Below are 20,980 nucleotides of genomic sequence, written 5' to 3'. Positions count from 1 at the left end.
GCCTGCTTCGATGTTACCAACCTATCTTCTTTATTCTTGCGCCGGCTTTCTTCTCCGAGAACCGCAGTTAAGACATCGTCGAATCTTAGAAAGCCCATAAGAATATTGTTGGTAATATTGATGATAAGTTGATCATATGAATCTGGTAGACTTTGAAGTAGAAGTTCCGCACGTTCATTTTCCCCTATTTTATGCCCCATGGAAGTGAGTTGGGCAACTAGAGTATTTAATGTGTTGATATGGTCGGTCATCGATGAGGATTCCGCCATCCGAAGAGTATAAAGCCTTCTCTTTAGGAAAATCATGTTGTGTAGTGACTTGACCTCGTACATCTTTGTCAAAGTATCCCAGATAACTTTTGCTGTTTTTATCTCAGATATACTTGACAATACTTCGTCTGCAATAGCCAAGTGTAAATTGGCAACAGCATTATCATTCATCTCATTCCACTTTCCATCATCCGTAATCTCCACCGGTCTATCTCCAATAGCCGCCAAGCAATTCTCCTTTCTTAAAACTGCTTGTATCTTTATTTTCCACAGCATAAAATTGCTTCCGTTGAACTCTGCTATCTCGTACCTGCCCGCCATTATGTCTAGAACAATTTTAGTAGACTGAACAAAATAATCCCGCCTTAAATAAAAAATCTCAAAAAATCTTTTCTGATGTGGAAGATCAGTCTAGGCTGCAACCACAGAGCATACTCAGAATTTTAAGAAATTTTAAACCAAGGCTCTGATACCACTTGTTGGTCCCACGTGCGATAATTCGAGATAATAAAACCCAAAAATAAGGAATAAACTGGACACCGAGATTTACGTGGAAAACCCCTAAAAATTATTAGGGTAAAAATCCACGGACAAGATGACACGAATTTCCACTATAATATTTTGTGGTGTACAACTCACTCACTGTGTTTCCAAAGATAACACACACTCTCTTAATACAGGAGAACAAACCCCTCACAAATATTATAGAATGTTATAAGATGAGAGAAAACTCGAAGAAGGGATGATTTCAGAATGAAAGAGGGAGCTCTATTTATAGAGCCTCTTGACCGTGTGAAGACGCGTATAAAACGTGTCTTCTGTCTTCTCACGTAATTCCCGTGAAATTTCGTTGAAGATTCCTCCAACCACGTTTTCAATTTTATTTTCTCTTCAAAAAGGCAGCATGTGGTCCCTCCTCATTAATTTTTTGTCGACAATCTGCATCCGAGAGTAGTGAAGCGACAAACTCTGATCCTAACAACATTTTAAGTCCAATTTCAGATTCGGTTGTCTTCAAATACTGCCTGGGAGGCCCAGCAGATAGATGTCAACTGCTCAAGGAAATTGCAGCTTCAGCTAGTGAAGATCACCTGTTATACATTGCAGATCAGGTTTCTCTGTACTCTGGATGTTTTTTAGTTACAAATGTATGCTAAGTCCTTAAAAACCAACTGCTCCATCAGCAGTTAATTGTTTGGCCACAATTTATGTTATTTTAATTTGTCAAAAAAAAAAATGCTCACTGTGATGTGGGATTCACTGTCCCCATTGTGGATCGAAGGATTCATTTCAAAGGAAGATGCAGAATTTAATCTTCATTGCCAAGGAGGTCTTCAAGATCCTGGAACATTTGTTCTGCGATTCCCTACATCAAGAAGCTGGCCTCATCCAGATGCTGGTAATCTGGCCGTGACTTATGTTGGTAGTGACCACTCTATTCACCACAGCTTACTATCCCTGGATTCTCTACACAGGTTTTATTTTCTTTTCCTGCTATTTAAATCCTAGTCACAATGACAGTAGTATCTGTATAGACGTTCCTAAAGAAATTACATTGTTATCAAGGGCAATTTTCCATCTTTCTATATTCACATGATTGACTCAGTAAGTTACCTTAAACCCATACACTTTTAAGATAATAATCCGGAAAGGAATGGGCTAATATTCCTTTCTTGACAATTCGAGAAAGAGACCTGATAGTAATGGCTTGAGTAAATAAGCAATCCTTCTGAGTCCTGTTTCTTTTTCTACTTATTTATCTAACAGTACAATGTTGATTAATTGTCTTTGAGAGAATACTTTTATGTCAACTGGTAATGTAATCTTGCTTATGTCTTTTACAGTTCTTCCCTAGAAGAAATGCAGCCACTGCAAAATATGCTACTTCAAGGGCCTGAGCTAGCGCGATTGGCAAGGCACGAAGCCTAAATTTATCCCCATTTTTTCTTCGTTTGACTTATTTTGTGAATTTAGTGGTGGAATGAATCTGTTAGCTGAGCAACTTTGTACCCACCACTGGTCTGTGAATGATCTGTCAAGATTTTGCAGGGTATGAAAAGTTCTTTAGGCACTCAAGATTCAATATATAATCATCTTGTCTCAAGATCTCATTGGAGAAACGAAGTCTTCTTGCTTGCACCAGAAGAGCCGTTTTTCTAGCAGCAGAAGGGTCGTTTATCAGTGTGCATATAAGTTTGCGTAATTTCTATCGCTAAATCCTCAGTATTTTGTCATTATATATATCAAATTGTATACAGTTGGTGGAAGGATTCGACCGAGTGAATCAAATGAATTCAGCACGTGCAAGGGACTGAACCTTGTGAGTTTCTAAGAGTAGATAGTGAGAGACCATTGCCACCAAATCCTTTTTCTGTAACAGTTGAAAACTCATTAATTATTTTGTTTAATGACTTGGTATAATGATGCTTTCGGCAAAACACGTCATCATAAAGATTTGATATCTATTCAATTAATGAATCCATTGGAAGAGGGAGGAGTTATGTCATGTTTGATTTTCTGGCCTAAATGTTGATGCAAAATAGGGATGGTAATGGGTAAGGTATGGGTTGGATTTCATACATCCATCCCCATATCCATTTATTAAATTCATCCCCATACCCATCGGGTATTGAATTTCATCTCCATACCCATCGGATTATCGGATACCCATATCCTACCCAAATACCCAATTATCATATACAATTGAATTTTTTCAAATTTAAATTGTTTCAATGAAGTTATGAATATTTAAAAAATTATTTAAATGAACAATAAGAAAAATTATTCACGCTTTATAATAAGTGTGTGTATATATATAATATATATAATATACAAAGCATCGTTTTCTTTAATTTTCAAATTTATGATTATATGTATTGAAAACTCCGAAAATCGGTGAATTGACTGATGAATCTTTAATATAAATAAATATAATTACTATATANTTATTCAGGTCGGGTATCGGATCCTCCAACGAGTTCGGAGGGAATTGCCATCCCTAATGCAAAATTGGAAATGAACCCAACGGGCCCAGTAAAAGACCCTAAAAAACATACCAATATGGCCTGTTTTAATTACAGAGTCCAATAACATTGACAGTTTGAATTGACAGTCGTATATCTTTGTGAAAATTAGAGATCCAGTTCTTTGTTTGGATAAAAAAAAAAAAAAAAAAAAAAAAAAAAAAAANGTCCTAACCCTACGGACAGATGCAGATCTTCACATGATTCTTCATATAAACAAAAGAAAAAACCTTTAAGAATTTTATTAATAATAGGAAAATCAAGATGGACAAGGAAGAATGCGCCCCATAAACAGCATCTCAAATTTAAAATATCTCATGATCTTTATAATAATTTTTTAGATCAACACTAAATTTGCGAACTTAGTGTGTGCGTGTTTGTGTATATTTTGCCAAAAAAAAAAAAAAAAATCCCTCAATTGCCATTATTTCTTTATCCACAGCTATATGTGTAATTGCTTAATAATCGATTTTATCTAAGCAGGTGACAAATGAAAAATATCATAATTTTCGTAAACTTTTTAAGCTTGGGATCACATGACTTTTTATGGAAGATAAAAAGAAGGCTTTCTTAATCACATGAAAGATGAGATGGTGTGGGAGATCATTTGTAGTTTCAAACTTTCCAGTCTCAACACTGTTTTAAAATTGAATTTTATCCCTTGTATGCTCCAAAATGGCAAATAACTCCTTATCATATATTAATCGACAGTTCCCTTGTATAATTTTTTTTTATATTTTTGTGTACGTACTATCTATTTTTTTTTATTAAACAGGTGGGACAAATAAAGGCTTGATACCCAACTATCCGTATTAATGATGTGGACAACATAACAGGTTGGCAGTTCTGTAAAATACATATATGTATGTGCGTACTTCAACTCCTCGTTGAAAATCACGAACTTTGCTTGTGAAAATAGTAATAATCACTACCCATTGACCCCAATGTGAACCGACATCTTCTCTAAATATGAACCAAAATTTTCCTTTTTCAGTGTGGAAAACACTTTAAAGAAACAGCCTAATTTGTAAACAACTACCGTCCACTGCTTAGTTCACATCAATGTATTCGAATTTATCTGCTTGCACTTGTCAAAAACTGATGTTCTTTGCTTAAGAGCATAATACAGGTATGTCCCAACTTTTAGCTTCTGCATGGACTACTATATCATTGATCCCACAGTATCTAGACCATGTTAATATATCGTAGTAACCAATCGAAATATACGTTTTTCGAAGTTGCAGGGCGTCACTAAAAATGGAAAACACGCAGATGCTACCAATCTACATCACGATTGGAGTTGTTGCTTTTGTTATCTCAAAAATCATCATGGCAATCCTCTGTTATCGTAGATGGAAAAGAAAACAAATGGTTTTCCAAGACAGTTTCACAGGTACTAAGGCTTTCTAACCTTTGATCTTTGGGGTCTAAATCATGCATAGTTTGCATAAGTTTAATGGTTTTGATCCTCAAGTTGAAGACAAAAATGTATTATGATGTCTGGAACAGGTGGGAAACTAGTAATGTTTAAATCACAGAGGACCAATTCTTTGGAACCAAAATTGTTCTTGAAGAAGACAATGAGACTAAGCAACAAGGATGTTATTGGATCCGGAGGTTATGGGACAGTTTACAAACTGATGGTTAACGAATCCATATCCTTTGCTATTAAAAAACTCAACAGATTCAGCGCAGAGCACGATCGCGGTTTTGAGAGGGAGTTGGAAGCTATGGGGGATATTAAGCATCGGAATATCGTGACCCTTCATGGGTACTATGCTGCTCCTCAGTATAATCTTCTTATCTATGAACTAATGCCGAACGGCAGTTTGGATACGCTTCTTCATGGTATGCATATGAAGATCAATCTTTTAAATTTCTGCTAAGATGCAACAATTACTTTTAGTGTCGTGTCTGAACTAGTTACAAATTAATGCAACTATTGGGAGATAGATGATTGGAGAACTAAAATTGCCTCCCCTGATGTTCTATATGTTTGCCTACTTAGTGCATCGAAACATGACATTTAAATTTGGATTTGAAGTTGCATAATTATTAGCAACCACATTAAGTAAAAGCTGTACCGCTTTTATGCAGGAAAATCTATGAACAAGTTGGTTCTTGATTGGCCTTCAAGATACAAAATAGCAGTTGGAGCCGCTAGGGGAATATCCTACCTTCATCACGACTGCATCCCTCACATAATACATAGAGATATTAAGTCGAGTAACATATTGTTGGATCATAACTTGGAGGCTCGCATATCAGATTTTGGATTAGCCACTTTGATGGAACCAGATAAAACTCATGTATCAACATTAGTTGCAGGAACTTTTGGATACTTGGCTCCTGGTATGCTACATAGTCATATACTACGTCGTTAAATTTATTAATTTCAGAAACGTTTGATGATCTTTTGCTCGCTCTTCTGCAGAATATTTTGACACGGGGAAAGCAACAGCAAAAGGAGATGTTTACAGCTTTGGTGTTGTATTGCTAGAGCTTCTAACGGGGAAAAAACCCACGGACGAATCATTCATAGAAGAGGGAACTAAGCTGGTGACATGGGTAAAATTTTGAATCTTTCGAAAGTACATATTTTCAATCTTCTCTCAAGGATAAACTTGGTCAGACATCATACTTTTGCAGGTTAAGACAGTTGTCCAAGATAAGAGAGAAGAATGTGTACTTGACAGCATTTTGAAAGGTTGTCCAGCTGACGAAATTAACCATGTATTTAGCATAGCATTGATGTGCCTTGAGTCAGAGCCGACTAAACGACCTACAATGGCTGAAGTAGTGAAGATGCTAGAGCAGATAAGACCAGAATAATTTACATCAGGAACTTGCAAATGTACTCAAACTTCTGAATATCTATGAAAATGTGTATTGTATCATTTCAATGTATTGATACCAAGTACGTTTACATAAATAGATACAATGAAACTTGATTCAATGAGAAAAGTTTCAGTTCGTCAAACCAAACTAACATGGGAACAAAAAGACTAATTTGAACTCAACAAGTGTTCATTTACTTCAGAGCTGCAGTAAATCCATTAGAAGCTGAATCTTTCAATGATGGAGACACTGGATTGCTTCCAAGAAATACGTCAAAGAGAGCAGATGCAACGTTTGACGATTCAATTGTAGCATCAACTGGAGAAGGCATACCCTCAGATGACACACAAACCTACAAATTCACAATAACAAAATAATTTAGATATGTTATTGTTGTGATGCGCAGCAAACGAGTAGATTGAAAAACCGAGAATAACCGCAAAATCACCGAGAACACAAGATCGAATGCATGCAAGAATGAATATTCAAGAAACAGAACAAGTGCACAAGGATTTATAGTGGTTCAGATTCAAATTGAATCCTACATCCACTTTGGAGCACGGCCAAGAAATTTCACTAGAATCAAGAATCACACGGTACACAATAATGAGAGTTTTGTAAGAGCAATCTGTTCTTCCTCACAGAAGCTTTTCCTCTCTAAATCTATTGCTTCGTACATGGGTGTAAAAAAGAGAGAGCTTATCTCTTTCACGTGTCTTGCACACACTTATATACATGTGTTTTGCAAGACTTTACAATAGAAAAATATCCTAACTACCATAACCCACCATCCTTCTAGAAGATAACCATGTGCTGGATTAAATTTACCAAGTCAAGTTGACATGTTGAGTCATTATCCAACAATTCTCCACCTGATTCATCATGTTAACTTCCTGGCCGTCTTTCTCCTCCACCTCCAGCTAAGGTGTCTTGATAACTTTGATCAGTTTCAGGCAATGCAAGAATTTATGACTTGGCACTACTTTAGTAAGCATATCCGCCGGATTGTCTTCTGTGGGAATCTTCATTACCGTAATTGTCCCTTGGGCCACTATATCTCTGATGAAATGTAGTCTAACATCAATGTGTTTGGTTATCTCGTGATGAATTGGGTTCTTCACAAGTTGAACAGCTCCTTGACTGTCGCACCACACTGATGCTTTCATTTCCATCCCTCCTAGTTCTTCGACAAGTCCCTTAATCCACAGAGCTTCTTTAAATGCTTCTGTTGCTGCTACATACTCTGCTTCAGTAGTTGATAAAGCTACAATTGGTTGTAAGGTAGCTTTCCAACTGACCAAGTTGCCATAGAGAGTAAACAGATAACCAGTCTGTGACCTTATCTTGTCTTTGTCTCCAGCAAAATCAGAATCTACATAGCCAGTGATATCATCATCAAGTTTCCATGTATCACTGTACTCAAGTCCATAATTGTGCGATCCTTTCAAGTATCTTAATACCCACTTGACTGCTCTCCAATGTTCAAGGCCTGGATTTGACATGAACCTGCTTATCATACTTGTTGCATATGCAATATCTGGTCTTGTACAGACCATTGCATACATCAAGCTGCCTGTTGCACTGGAGTAAGGAATTTTCCCCATATGTTCTTTCTCTTCTTCACTTTGCGGTGACTGATTTGAGCTAAGTTTGAAATGAGCTCCTAACGGCATAATCACTGATTTTGATTCTTCCATAGAGAACCTGCTTAAAATCTTTCTGACATAAGCTTCTTGGGATAGAATTAGTTGTCTCTTATCCCTGTTTCTCACAATTTGAATGCCCAAGATTTTTGAAGCCTTTCCCAAGTCTTTCATTTCAAACTCCAACCTCAACAACTTCTTCAAGTTATCAATTTCGGTTTTGCTCTTGCTTGCAACTAACATGTCATCTACGTACAGCAACAAGTAAATGGGATGACCATTCAATGGCTTCTTGAAGTACACGCAGCTATCATAAGAGCTTCTTATAAATTCCAGACTTGACATGTATTGATCAAACTTTAGATACCATTGTCTCGGTGCTTGTTTCAATCCATAAAGCGACTTCTTTAGTAGACAAACCTTTTGATCACTTCCAGCTTTAACATACCCTTCCGGTTGAGCCATGTATATTGTTTCTTCAAGATCACCATGAAGGAACGCGGTTCTAACATCCATTTGCTCAAGTTCAAGGTCATAGTAGGCCACCAAGGATAAAAGTATCCTAATCGAGGTATGTTTCACAACAGGTGAAAAAATCTCGTTGAAGTCTATTCCTTCCTTTTGTGCAAATCCCTTTGCTACAAGCCTAGCCTTGTACCTTGGTTTTTCAACACCAGGAATCCCTTCTTTGAGCTTGTACACCCATTTACAGACTATTATCTTCTGTTTTTCTGGTGCATCAACTAGCTGCCATGTCTGATTTTTTATAAGCAAATTAATCTCATCATCCATGGCTTTCTTCCACTCAGATTTCTCTTTACTGATCATGGCAGCTCTGTAATTCCTTGGTTCATCACCAACTACTTCATCTGCTGCTGCAAGTGCATATGCTGTGAGTTCAGCATATCCAAGTCTGTCAGGAGGTCTTATGTCCCTTCTTATTCTGTCCCGAGCTAATTGGTATCCTCTAAGTTCTTCATTTTCATTATTAGCTTGTGTCTGAGAAACATCTGGATAAGTTTCACCTTCTAACTCCACCTCAAGAGTGGTTTTATCACTTGTATTCTCAGGTTCCTGGAGGGTGATTTCAGTTGTGATTTTTGATCTTTGTTCAAGCATTTCTTCCTCATGAAAAATCACATCTCTGCTGGAAATTACCTTTGACCCTTTATCATCAGTCATCCAGTATCTGTAACCCTTTACACCTTCTGAATATCCAAGAAATTTACACTTCTTGGATCTTGGTTCCAATTTGCCTTCACTTACATGAACATATACTGGGCAGCCAAAGATCCTCAAGTTATTGTAACTAACTGCCCTTCCTGTCCATATTTCTTCTGGGGCTTTAAAGTTCAAGGCTGTTGATGGGCATCTATTTATCAAATACACTGCTGAATTCACAGCCTCTCCCCAAAATTGTTTACCAAGGTTTGCAAATGTTAACATACATCGCACCTTCTCAAGAATGGTCCTATTCATTCTTTCTGCAATCCCATTCTGTTGTGGAGTCTTCCTTACAGTTTTGTGTCTAGCTATGCCATGTTCTTTGCAAAACTCATTGAATTCCCCATCAACATACTCAAGACCATTATCAGTACGTAGCCTTTTGATCCTCTTGCCCGTTTGATTTTCAATTAAGGTCTTCCATTGTTTAAATGTCTTGAAGGCTTCGTTCTTGTGCTTTAGTGTATATATCCAAACTTTCCTTGAGAAATCGTCTATGAAAGTAATGAAATATCTGGCTCCACCTAGAGTTTTTGTAGTGCTTGGCCCCCAAACGTCACTGTGGATATAATCAACAGTCCTTTTTGTTGTATGAGATCCACTTGCGAATTTCACTCTGGTTTGTTTCCCAAATATGCAATTTTCACAGAACTCTAATTTCCCAACTAGATCCTCACCAAATACACCTTGTTTATTCAGCTCATCTAAGCCCCTTTGACTTATGTGTCCTAAACGTAAATGTCATAGCTTGGTCATGTCAGCTTTTTCCTTTATGGTTGTGTTAACATTAGGCACATAAGTTTTTCCTTGTAGCTCATATAGGCCATGTGTTTTAATAACTTTCATTAGAAGTAAGGATCCTGAGAAAACTTTTAGGACTCTACCCACTGCTCTAAATGTGCATCCTTTACTGTCTAAGCTTCCAAGTGAGATCAAATTTCTCTTGAGCCCGGGAACATGTCTCACCTCAGTAATTGTTTTGACTGTGTTGTCTGTCATCTTTATTTTGATTGTTCCAACACCTATTACTGAACATTGAGCATCATTTCCCATTATCACCTTTCCACCATCACAACTATTATAAGTCTCGAACCAACCTCTGTTTGGAGTCATGTGGAAGGTGCAGCCAGAGTCAAGTATCCACTTGTCTTCCTCTTGATTTATTGAGACAGTTAGGACGTCTGAAGTTTCATATCCTTCTGATATCATTGCTGCATCATCAGATTCAGTGTTATGGCCTTTGTGTCTCTCATTTCCCCCTCTTTTCCTGTCAGGGCAGATATCATTGCTGCATCATCAGATTCAGTGTTATCGCCTTTGTGTCTCTCATTTCCCCCTCTTCTCCTGTCAGGGCAATCACGCTTAAAGTGACCCTCTTTGTGACAGTGGAAACACTTTAATTTTCCTTTAGACTTTGATCGGCTTTTTCTTCTTGGGCCCTTTTGATCTCTTTTCTCTGATCTGCCTTTAGCGGACAGTCCTATGCCATCGTAATTTTCTTTCGTATTTATTCCTTCAACCTCTTTGGATTTAATAGCTGTCAGTACTTCCTCCAGTGTCAAGGTTTCCTTGGCGTATTTCATCGTTTCAACAAAATTTGAGTGTGTTCTCGGCAATGAATTCAGAATTAATATTGCCTTGTCCTCATCTTCAACTTTGATGCCAAGATTCTCAAGATTGATGACAATGCGATTAAAGTCATCAAGATTGTCCTCTAAACTCTTTTCCTCCAACATTTTAAACCCAAAGAGCTTTCCCTTGAAGTGAATGCGATTGTACAGATTGTTGGTCATGTCCAACTGCTCTAATTTTAGCCAAACTCCTGCAGCCGTTGATTCTTTGTCAACCTCTCGCAGAACTCTGTCACTTAGATACAAGATTATCGTGCTGTAGGCCTGTTCAAGAATATCCGCTTTTTCATCGTTACTCATTGTCGCAGGCAATTTACTTTCTCCTTCCAGTGCTTTCGCCACCTTCATCTAGACCAAAACAGCCTTCATCCTCTTTCTCCAGATCGAGAAGTCAGTTTTGCCCTCAAATCTTTCAATCTCAAATTTCGATATTCCCATTCTTGTCACGAGACGAGGCTCTGATACCAGTTTGTTGTGATGCGCAGCAAACGAGTAGATTGAAAAACCGAGAATAACCGCAAATTCACCGAGAACACAAGATCGAATGCATGCAAGAATGAATATTCAAGAAACAGAACAAGTGCACAAGGATTTATAGTGGTTCAGATTCAAATTGAATCCTACATCCACTTTGGAGCACGGCCAAGAAATTTCACTAGAATCAAGAATCACACGGTACACAATAATGAGAGTTTTGTAAGAGCAATCTGTTCTTCCTCACAGAAGCTTTTCCTCTCTAAATCTATTGCTTCGTACAGGGGTGTAAAAAAGAGAGAGAGCTTATCTGTTTCACGTGTCTTGCACACACTTATATATACATGTGTTTTGCAAGACTTTACAATAGAAAAATATCCTAACTACCATAATCCACCATCCTTCTAGAAGATAACCATGTGCTGGATTAAATTTACCAAGTCAAGTTGACATGTTGAATCATTATCCAACAGTTATAATGGGAGGTTTACTGATAAAGTAGAGGAGAAATGGAAATAAATGTATAATTTTCTCGGTCTCCTCAAAGAACCAAGCACATGTGTCAAAATTTATAACTAGTTGTAACAATATAACTCAAATGTAGGCGTCATGTTTTGATTGTTATATCACATCAGCGGCCGCGAGTGAAAATGGGAATGAGGGCAATTGCTGCCATCCAACACTACTCAAAGGAAAGAACTGCCGATTTTCAGTGTCAAAATAGGTGAAATTTATCGCACACAAAAGATTTCAAACTCACAAGTATTTTGGTTGGGTCCAACCAAGTCAAAAATATGGGAGTTCCTTTCTTTAAGGGCCTCCCTTGAAAAATGCTGCGGAATAATGATAGTGCAGATGCATCCACTGGACTTGGTGATTTGATTCTGGGAGAGAGAGCCTCATCGAGGGCATCCCAAAACGTTTTACCATCTACATCTCTAACCAGAATAATATGAAGTGATTTCTCTAGAGAAGCTGCATTTATAAAATGAAAGAGTCAATTTTGGCAACCCTCCTCTCTCATGATTGAAAATGCTTATTTGGATGATACTTACCCTTGAAAATAGCATCAAAGAACAATGAATCCTGCTGTAACTCTTCAGATGAACGCCCTCTCCACTCACTTAACTTACTAAAGATTGTTGGATTTGCGTATAGTCCCGCAGCATAGACTTTAACTCCGATTATTGCAATGACTTTTTCCCTGTATCCTATAAATAAAACACAGGGCAAATATTTTATAGCCCATAAAGGCATGAGAACTAGATATTATTTATTTCGAACAGTTGCTGCAACAATGAATGGCATTTTGAAATAGATGAAGCAACTAACCAGCTCCTAGAAAGGACAAAGAAGAGGAGCAACCAGGAAGGTTAAGTGACGACTGAAATTTCACATTGGTTCCAGGTTCTTCTATGTATTCTGGATCCACAGCTGAAGTCAAGAGATCAATGCCATTAAATAATTGACAAGAATACCGAACGTGGCAAAGAAATGCGCATTTCACAACTCCAGTGCTATTTACATGTACTTCGGCAGTCAATTTTAATACTAAGTCACCACTTGAGATTAACGTATATATGATCAAATTCTACGTTCAAACCATGACTAATATTACTCGCAACTCATCATCATATAAAATTATCATAACATGAGTCGGGTACCGAGTTAATCTGTGAAGGGAACGATATTCGTACTTTAGAAAAATTACAGGTAACTTTTTCTTCATTGGAGCGTCAGTCCCGTCAAAGATAAACCTCATCACACACTTCCAAGTTATAACCAAATGAGATTCTATGATCCACTTTTCCACAATAAGACCAACCCGGAAAGGTTCTTGGAGTAAAAAGGGAACTGCCAGAACTTTAAGAAAGCAAAGCACGCGTTCCAAACAAGTCAACAAAAAGAATACCTTTTTCTTGCGTTTAATTAGGACATGGAACTAACAGCTCCACAAAATATTCACAAGAATTTCCTGAATAAACCCAATAATACAGTTATTTACCAGAAGAAGAAGCAACAGCATTTGGTGAGACGTGAGTGTGAAGTCTAGCCGAATTCCTTTTGACAGGGACAGTCCTAAATGTGGATAAGTTGGAAAAGGCCGCGCCGCTGTTCGATAAAGATAAAGGATTGTTTGGAGTATATTCAAGATAGCAGATTTTTGGGTTCACATCAAGGGACTTGATTCTGGTGGGCGATGAAAGGCAAACTTGGGTGGGCATTGCCGAAATTGAGGCCATTTTCTGTAAATGTGATTGTCCGCAGGAGCTGGATTACTAATATAGGATGTATGTGTACATGGCTTTAGGCTTAGGTGTGCTATAACTTATTCGTAGGTTGACGGTAATAACAATGATTTTGACAAGTTGGTGTCTTTACACAAGCCTCCACCGCCGGACGGTTATGGGAAGTCTCTGTACGTCATCCCGTGTCTATATCCGACTGTAATAGAGGACAACTTATTATTAAATTTAAAATTTATAATCCTATATTTTTTTATAAATTCAAATAAATTAGATAACGAAAAAGAAATATCTTAGTATTTTAGATTTTTTTGAAAATAGTTGCTATAAATTTTTTTATAAATTCAGAGTACATATATCTATTAAGAAATATTTAATAACTTAATTTTTTATATATAAAAAAATAGATGATATGGTTGTTACTAAAATAATTTTTTATTAAATTAAAAAAATTGTTTTGTGTTTTAGATGGTATTTTGTAAAACTCAATTGGCGTAAAAACTTCGAAGCATTTAGATGTCATGCATTTTTATTTTATTTTTTTGGTATATTGACAAGCTTTTTTATAATTCCAAAAATACAGTTTACTCACCTTACCTAACTTCATATTTCATATTTAACTTTTAATTTTATAGTTATCTCCTGCATTTTTTATTTAAAATTTTGTTAAATTTCATTTTAAAATTTAAATAAAACTTCATGCTCTATTTTTTAGAAACCTCATGCATCGTATAAAAAATATAGATAATGCCTTCAATGGAGTGTTTGATTTGATAAAATATATGAGCGTTTGGTTAATGGTCATGAGTTCGATTATCTCTGTCAACATCTTATCGGACGAGCTTGTCATACAAGATTTGTTCAATACAATTGTTTACATGAACAACATAGTTTGTAAACTTTTGCATTAGTCCGGAGTTTTACCACATACACACCAAATGATAGTTAAATAATTCTATAACAATATTACTCGTTATTTTTAATAAATAATATTTTATCATACAAACATAATGCGTGTCATTTGTTTATTACTACATATTAACTCAAATGAATTAAGGGTTTACATCAAATAACATTGGTGGAGAAATGCGTTTCGCCTCGTTTGTTTAGCCTTCTCAAGGTAAGTAGTTGAGCGAAAGCTTTAAATTTGAAGTTAATGTCAAAAATTTATTTCTTGTTATACGAAATCAATTAGAAACGCTTCCAAGGCAAATTATTGCAGCTAAATAAGAAATATTGCGTAGCTTTCCCTTCTAGACAACATTCTTGTTATCGTAGGCAGATATACTTAAATGCCATGTCTCCTTGTTGAAGAAATGTATCCGTTCTATATAATCCTCGTACAAATGTTGCATATCATATCAATCAGCAAATGGCTAAATTAGCTTTCGTCTCTCTTTACTTCCTGCTATTTTCAGTCTCGGGTAGGTCTTTTTTTTTTTTTTTTTTTTTTTTTTTTTTTTTTNAGTTTCAAATAATATTTCAGAGCTTTGAAATGCCCATATTATCTTAAAAAAAAATCATTTCTCCGGATGCAGCGTTCCACATGATGAGATCGGCAAGAGGACAGGAGGTGTGTACTTATAACTTACCTAGCTAAAATTAAAATGTAAGCAATATATGTAACATATACATATATGTTTTTGCATGCAGAAGGATTGGTGCGTGGCGAAACCTTCGAGCGAGCAGGCCCCACTGTCGAACAACATCGAATACGCCTGCAGCATTGTGGACTGCAGGGTGATTCAGCCGGGCGGTGCTTGCTCTTTACCAAATAATTTATATAACCATGCTTCCGTAGCCATGAATCTGTATTATCAGTTCAGCGGCAGGAACAGATGGAACTGTGATTTCGGAGGCACTGGACTCCGTGTCATCACCGATCCAAGTAAGTCCACGTCTGTTGTAATCAAGAAACAATCCGCGGTTTCTAATACAGAAAATTTGATTGGTGGTAGAGCCAGATTCAACTTCACGTACAAATTTATGACTTAAATATTTTTTTGTTGGTTTTGCATGCAGGCTATGGAAGCTGCAGCTACGATACTTTTGGAGAGGTCTAGCAGGCTTGGGAGATTAATATATATACTAAAACTTTAAGTAATATCATACAGAATTATAATACTGATATTACTAAGTATAGCTAGCTATATATAGTGTGCAGACATGGTAACTACAGATATATTAGAAGCGTGTATATCGTCATTAATATAAATTATATTGGTGCTGACTAATTTAAGTTCTCTTTTCATATTTTTTGTTCTAAATAATTGAGCTAACATGAATAATATGAAATTATCAATCTCATAATATATATTTAGCATATCTTTAATTAGTCAAGTGGATATCTGTGAAGGAATGTCAATTGATTCATATATTAAGTCGAGCAGCCAACAAAGCACAATTAATCATGGAATTTTGAAATATACTAATAAGAATATGCTGCGGCATGGATAGGTATATATTCTACATCAATATTTTTCTGAAAATCAAGAGTTATTTTGTTTTTTAAAATTCTATATAAATAAATCCCACCTTTTCAGAGGAAGGTTGAGTTTGCTTTTACAATCAAGTAAATATATAAGATTATTTGAAAAAGGATTCAAACAATATCTAAATCTCCAAATTTTATTGTTTTTCAATTCTAATGTCAAGGGCTATTAGAATTTCATATTTAGATCTCCTTGGGAACTATTTTTCATTAGTGATGGCTGAATTATTTGTTGCTAGACAAGGCCTCTTGCTGGCAATATCGATGGACAAAATGCGTTCTAGATACTGATGCACAGTTCATGATTACCACTATCCATGGAAGCACCATTGATTCTATAAGCCAAGATATGTGTTGGACTCACTTTCAAGCATTTCTTGCATACTGATAATCAGGTGGCACACGTTTTGCCCAAGCAAGAACTGTGTTGAGAGGACATTTTGCTTCTGTTGATTCATGTCCTTCAGGAATAGTATCTACTGTAAAAACAAGATATTCGACTCCACTTCAACATAATGATTTTATCTTAAAAAAATTTCGTGCAACATGAATTTTTTTTAAAAAGAAACATCTTATTTGAATATATTTTTGCACCAAATTAAAAAGGAAGAACTATGGTTTTCTCAGGGATTTTGTTCTTTAAGTCAACGTGAAATCAAGTATTTGGCTTTGATGATTTACGGTATTGGCTGACGAATGAAATATATAATTCTTCAAATAAACCAATAGTTATCACACACGTGGCTAATCAGTAATAATATATCCTGGTTCTCATATGCACACACCGCTGAATACTGGCCACCAACTCAGCAAAGCCTCTGCTTGACTCACTGAGGCTGTTGGTTGCGAGATGAGGTCGCGTATCTCTGGTGCTTCGTAGTTTCATTCATTGCCTCTCAATTTTCTCTGCCCGTTCGGAATACGATCAAAGTGCCTTGAAAAATCACTGTCTCGCTCCCACCGCCTCTTTTAATTCACTTTAGGTATTAAAGTATTTCTATTTAGGACAAAACTCGATACCCTTTGTGTGATGCAAAATATTGGAACTTCATATATGTGTGGTATTTCTTGCTCCACTTATATTTCGATACTTACGCACAATAAAGATTGAAAAACATCGGCTTGGGTTGTAGTTAAACTTCCGTTACTCTTGTGCGCAAAAAGAGAGGAAGGTTATATACTTAACACCCAATTGACAATTTGAGTTGGTGAATTCGGTTTTGTGTAAAGATTCGCTTTTTATTAATGTTGAAGTGTTAATTTTTTTCCTCGGTGTTCATGAAACGAGGGACTTGGAAAGTTTCTGAAATAGCGTTCTTGATTTTAGAGGAAATTCGGTGGCTTTTCAGTTAAATCATATTATTCTGATGATGTTGTCAATTACTTCTCATAATCTTGAGTTTGGGAGAACAAGGTTGGATTTTGTAGCATGCGGCTGCTCTTCCAATGCCTCTTTTGATCGCTTTTCTGTAAGAAATTGCTCCAAGGGTCTGCTACGGAACGTCGATGGATGCAAAGCTCGGAAATCGTTGTGCCACAGGCGCGAAATTGGTCCGTGTCCCGTGTTTTCAACCAAGACTCCAGAAGTTTTTCTCAACGGTGATAATATTTCATTTGCTGCTTCTGTTGTTGATGGATGAGTTTCTATTGGCATTTTAGAGTTCTAAAAACTTCTAGGTTGTGATTGTGCTTTACCGTTGCAGAGATCGCTGCTGGCCCAACGCCCGTACTGGATTTGACTAAAGAGTTAACAAAGCTTTCTTCAATATCGGATTTATTCGAAGTGGTGGCCGATGACTTACAGACGCTGAACAAAAATCTTCAATCAGTAAGTTTCATGATTGGTATGCTTTGGAAGGTTCAGTTTGTAGTTCGTACTGTTACTATCGTGGTAACGAGATCAATTAGTTCTTCGAGGTGGTTAACCTTGGTATTACTGTTGAAAGATGGAATTTGCTGGTATATATTGAATCAACATATGGTGATTATGAGTTTTCGAACTTGGATATCTGTGACTTGATGAAATTGTTCATAGAATTCTCATATCATTCTTTTTGGATTGTCACCTTCACTTTAATGGTTTCCTTTCCTTAGAAATGTATCTCAGAGTTAATGTTTGATTTCCCTCTTTGTATGTTTTTCATTCTTATACGTAGAAGATGGGGTTTGCCTTCATGAACCAACTTGCCGTTGCAATGTCTTTGATTAGCATTTTTCTCCTTAATTATATTTTCCTATATATTCATCCGCTATAATGTTACCCTTCAGAGTTCAGACTACAACGGTTTAACATGTATGAACGTGTACCATTGTATATCCACATTAAATGGTGAATCTGAGATCAACTACTCGTCATTGGATGAGTTGTGTAAATAATGCTAAGATTTGTCAACAAGGTAGTTGGTGTAGAAATGGTGTGTCAAATTCAACTTATCAGCCATCCATTCCCATTATGACGGTTTTTTCTTCTGACAAGCGTCACTTTTAGATCGTTGGTGCAGAAAATCCAGTTCTGATGTCTGCTGCTGAGCAAATCTTTGGAGCTGGTGGCAAAAGGATGAGACCGGCTTTAATTTTCCTTGTGTCTAGAGCAACTGCGGAGATTGCTGGTTTGAAGTAAGCACAATCTGGCATCCAATTTAACCAGTTTATGGCAAAACTATATTCGACACACTTATAGCTTACCATTAATGATTCAGGGATCTCACCAAAGAACATAGAAGGCTGGCAGAAATTATTGAAATGATCCACACAGCAAGTTTGATACACGACGATGTATTAGACGAAAGTGACCTGCGGAGAGGTTAGCTTGCCAAGTCCAACACCTTGAGAAAATTCTTGTGGCATATCTCTTCATTAAATCACAGATCATATATGCATTACTTTGGCAGATATATTTCAGTTTACAAGTTCTGTATTATAACACTCGTCACTGAATTATTCCAAGTTCTTTGAATGCTTCCGATATGCTGATTCCTTTGCAGGGAAAAAAACCGTCCATCAACTTTACGGTACAAGAACAGCTGTATTGGCTGGAGATTTCATGTTTGCACAATCGTCATGGTACTTGGCGAACCTTGAAAATCTTGAAGTCATAAAGCTTATCAGCCAGGTATGCAGAATGCTATTCTAAATTTAAAACTTTTCTCTCGAAGTTAGAATTTTTTAGGCAAATAGAGGAAAATAGTATGATTATCTATGATAACAAAGCAGACAGTCCCAAATGGGAGGCCTGAAGGCCCTAATTGATATATTTTTGAGAATTGAGATAATTTTACATACAGATTCGCTTGATGAATTGTGTTGCAGGTTATTAAAGATTTTGCTAGCGGTGAAATAAAGCAGGCATCCGGTTTGTTTGACTGTGATGTTGAACTTGACAAATATCTAATCAAGAGTTACTACAAAACAGCCTCCTTGATTGCTGCTAGCACTAAAGGAGCCGCCATATTCAGTGGAGTGGATGCTGATTTAATTGAGCAGATGTACCAGTATGGGAAGAATTTGGGGCTGTCGTTCCAAATTGTGGATGATATATTAGACTTTACTCAATCAGCAGAGCAACTAGGTAAACCTGCTGGAAGTGATTTGGCCGAGGGAAATCTGACAGCACCCGTGATCTTTGCATTGGAGAAAGAAACAAAACTGAGAAATATAATCGAATCCGAATTTTCCGAGACTGGTTCTCTTGAAGAGGCCGTTGATATTGTTAAGAACTGTGGTGGGATTGAAAGGGCACAAGATTTGGCAAGAAAGAAAGCTATTGAAGCTATTCGAAGTCTTCAATGCCTACCCTCTAGTTCCTTCAAGTTGGCACTAGAACAAATGGTGAAATTTAACTTGGGACGAATAAAATGATGGGTATATGCTGACATATAGTTGATTCTTGATCGAGTTAAATGAATCTCTTAATGGAAAAGGCGTTTGGGGGCAAAGTCATTGCCATTGCAGATGGTTTTTTGGCTGAAGTCGCACCAAAAGAAACAGCAGATTTTACCTGTAATATGTATTTGAGCAATTTCTGTAGCTGATGTTACACTTTATTTTGGCCATTTTTAGACAATGACCTATACGAGACAATGAAATTCAAATTCTTGTTGTGCATTGATTGTACAATGTCATGAAGAACCTAATATCATGTAATTGTATCTCTTATTTGCAATTCTTTACTGTGGCATAAAAAATACCTCAAAAAATGTGTTTTTTTCCTCTTTTTAATGGTGGGTGATCATGAAAAATAAGTGGCTTGTTACGAATGACTGTATCAAAAGATAATGATGTCACCAAAAATTAAAGGGTTCTACCTGTTTATCCTTAATCAATATCACTAATATAACACGAAGCATGCACATAAAAGTTTTTGGAAGTGGGTCCTAGGAAGTGGGTCACGTCTGTTGTCGGAGATTCCTCAGTATTACGGCAGCACCATGCCGTGGTTTCAGCCTAAGAAGCGAAAAGGGAAAATGTGAATAAGGCGGTGACGATTCAAATGAAAACCGTTGCAGAATCATTGCAAGTGTTAGTTGTCCCAAATCGGTTGGATAAAATAACTGGGAGTTGTATATATGGGCTTGGACAATCCTCCTCTCTTGAGCTATTTTTTGGGTTGAGTTAGGTCCAAGTTCCAATCTTATAAGCAAGAACCATTTTAGCCTCAATCATAGCGAAATTCTGGCCAATGTAGATCCTGGAACCCCAGCTGAATGGTACAAAACTGCTGGAGTTTGTGACGGCATTAGAAATTCCTTTGGAAAATCTCTGAGGCTTGAATTCTTTTGCGTCGTCTCCCCGAATCTCGGGATCATGATGGAGTTCCGCAATCAGCAGCTTCAAATGTTCGCCTGCTGGTATGGTCAAGTTTCCTAGTTTCACTGTCTGTGTCGAACCTCGAGCCACGACAGGTACTGGCGGGTACAGCCTCAAGACTTCTTGTAGAATCATTTTTATCTGCGATTCTGGTTTCCTCTAGGACTGAATGGATTCTTTGTCGGGGAAGGATTATATCATGCATGTGTTTATTTTCATGAAATTCTTAAAAACAATGAGAGGTTCCAGTTTGGCTTCTGAATATGATTAAAATTAAAAGTTCGAATTTTTCTAAAACTTTGAGAAAATACATGAATCTCGGCTGAATAAAAAAA

General features: G+C 36.8%; 5 protein-coding genes and 1 pseudogene across 6 annotated transcripts; 4 read left to right on the top strand and 2 right to left on the bottom strand.

Moving 5' to 3' along the window:
- LOC140988490 (SH2 domain-containing protein B-like) overlaps window positions 1–2,807 on the top strand; it is a 15,345-nt pseudogene extending 12,538 nt beyond the window's left edge.
- Window positions 2,808–4,161: 1,354 nt separating this feature from the next.
- On the top strand, window positions 4,162–6,256 carry LOC140987277 (receptor-like serine/threonine-protein kinase At1g78530). Of its 2 annotated transcripts, none has more exons than XM_073455726.1 (6): window positions 4,162–4,421; window positions 4,537–4,685; window positions 4,802–5,140; window positions 5,390–5,644; window positions 5,727–5,860; window positions 5,942–6,256. In XM_073455726.1, exons 2-6 carry the CDS (start codon window positions 4,550–4,552, stop codon window positions 6,122–6,124), a joined length of 1,047 nt encoding a protein of 348 aa, XP_073311827.1. In that variant the 5' UTR covers window positions 4,162–4,421; window positions 4,537–4,549; the 3' UTR covers window positions 6,125–6,256. The 2 variants fall into 2 exon arrangements, with proteins under 2 accessions (XP_073311827.1, XP_073311826.1); XM_073455725.1 differs by having other exon boundaries at window positions 4,531–4,685.
- Window positions 6,247–13,542, bottom strand: LOC140987278 (fatty-acid-binding protein 3, chloroplastic-like). The gene is made up of 5 exons (XM_073455727.1): window positions 13,108–13,542; window positions 12,435–12,536; window positions 12,158–12,313; window positions 11,863–12,077; window positions 6,247–6,482 (listed from the first exon to the last, which is right to left on the bottom strand). Exons 1-5 carry the CDS (start codon window positions 13,343–13,345, stop codon window positions 6,324–6,326), a joined length of 870 nt encoding a protein of 289 aa, XP_073311828.1. The 5' UTR covers window positions 13,346–13,542; the 3' UTR covers window positions 6,247–6,323.
- Window positions 13,543–14,578: 1,036 nt separating this feature from the next.
- LOC140988988 (major pollen allergen Ole e 10) lies at window positions 14,579–15,582 on the top strand. The gene is made up of 4 exons (XM_073458131.1): window positions 14,579–14,772; window positions 14,887–14,921; window positions 15,002–15,236; window positions 15,371–15,582. Exons 1-4 carry the CDS (start codon window positions 14,721–14,723, stop codon window positions 15,409–15,411), a joined length of 363 nt encoding a protein of 120 aa, XP_073314232.1. The 5' UTR covers window positions 14,579–14,720; the 3' UTR covers window positions 15,412–15,582.
- Window positions 15,583–16,616: 1,034 nt separating this feature from the next.
- LOC140988014 (solanesyl diphosphate synthase 1, chloroplastic-like) lies at window positions 16,617–19,939 on the top strand. Its single transcript, XM_073456852.1, has 6 exons — window positions 16,617–17,438; window positions 17,543–17,667; window positions 18,328–18,455; window positions 18,539–18,642; window positions 18,824–18,951; window positions 19,149–19,939. The coding sequence occupies exons 1-6, from the start codon at window positions 17,207–17,209 to the stop codon at window positions 19,695–19,697; spliced, it is 1,266 nt and encodes a 421-aa protein (XP_073312953.1). The 5' UTR covers window positions 16,617–17,206; the 3' UTR covers window positions 19,698–19,939.
- Window positions 19,940–20,450: 511 nt separating this feature from the next.
- Window positions 20,451–20,780, bottom strand: LOC140988489 (cytochrome P450 72A397-like). The gene has a single exon (XM_073457497.1). The coding sequence runs from the start codon at window positions 20,778–20,780 to the stop codon at window positions 20,451–20,453; it is 330 nt and encodes a 109-aa protein (XP_073313598.1).
- Between the last annotated feature and the right edge of the window lie 200 nt (window positions 20,781–20,980).

Source organism: Primulina huaijiensis, chromosome 11 (genome assembly GCF_012295235.1).
Source record: "Primulina huaijiensis isolate GDHJ02 chromosome 11, ASM1229523v2, whole genome shotgun sequence".
NCBI classification, from domain to species: Eukaryota; Viridiplantae; Streptophyta; class Magnoliopsida; order Lamiales; family Gesneriaceae; genus Primulina; species Primulina huaijiensis.
This window is presented reverse-complemented; position numbering and strand designations above follow the sequence as displayed.

Coding starts and splice junctions, on each gene's coding strand:
- LOC140987278 (XM_073455727.1), bottom strand. CDS start 13,345: ATGGCCTCAATTTCGGCAATGCCCACCCAAGTTTGCCTTTCATCGCCC. Junction 12,078..12,157: donor CTTTGATGCTATTTTCAAGG/GTAAGTATCATC, acceptor TTATAAATGCAG/CTTCTCTAGAGAAATCACTT. Junction 6,483..11,862: donor TGGACCCAACCAAAATACTT/GTGAGTTTGAAA, acceptor GTGAATTTGTAG/GTTTGTGTGTCATCTGAGGG.
- LOC140988988 (XM_073458131.1), top strand. CDS start 14,721: ATGGCTAAATTAGCTTTCGTCTCTCTTTACTTCCTGCTATTTTCAGTC. Junction 14,773..14,886: donor CCTGCTATTTTCAGTCTCGG/GTAGGTCTTTTT, acceptor CTCCGGATGCAG/CGTTCCACATGATGAGATCG. Junction 15,237..15,370: donor CCGTGTCATCACCGATCCAA/GTAAGTCCACGT, acceptor TTTTGCATGCAG/GCTATGGAAGCTGCAGCTAC.
- LOC140988489 (XM_073457497.1), bottom strand. CDS start 20,780: ATGATTCTACAAGAAGTCTTGAGGCTGTACCCGCCAGTACCTGTCGTG.
- LOC140988014 (XM_073456852.1), top strand. CDS start 17,207: ATGATGTTGTCAATTACTTCTCATAATCTTGAGTTTGGGAGAACAAGG. Junction 17,439..17,542: donor TCCAGAAGTTTTTCTCAACG/GTGATAATATTT, acceptor TTACCGTTGCAG/AGATCGCTGCTGGCCCAACG. Junction 18,952..19,148: donor TCATAAAGCTTATCAGCCAG/GTATGCAGAATG, acceptor ATTGTGTTGCAG/GTTATTAAAGATTTTGCTAG.
- LOC140987277 (XM_073455726.1), top strand. CDS start 4,550: ATGGAAAACACGCAGATGCTACCAATCTACATCACGATTGGAGTTGTT. Junction 5,141..5,389: donor TTTGGATACGCTTCTTCATG/GTATGCATATGA, acceptor GCTTTTATGCAG/GAAAATCTATGAACAAGTTG. Junction 5,861..5,941: donor GAACTAAGCTGGTGACATGG/GTAAAATTTTGA, acceptor ATACTTTTGCAG/GTTAAGACAGTTGTCCAAGA.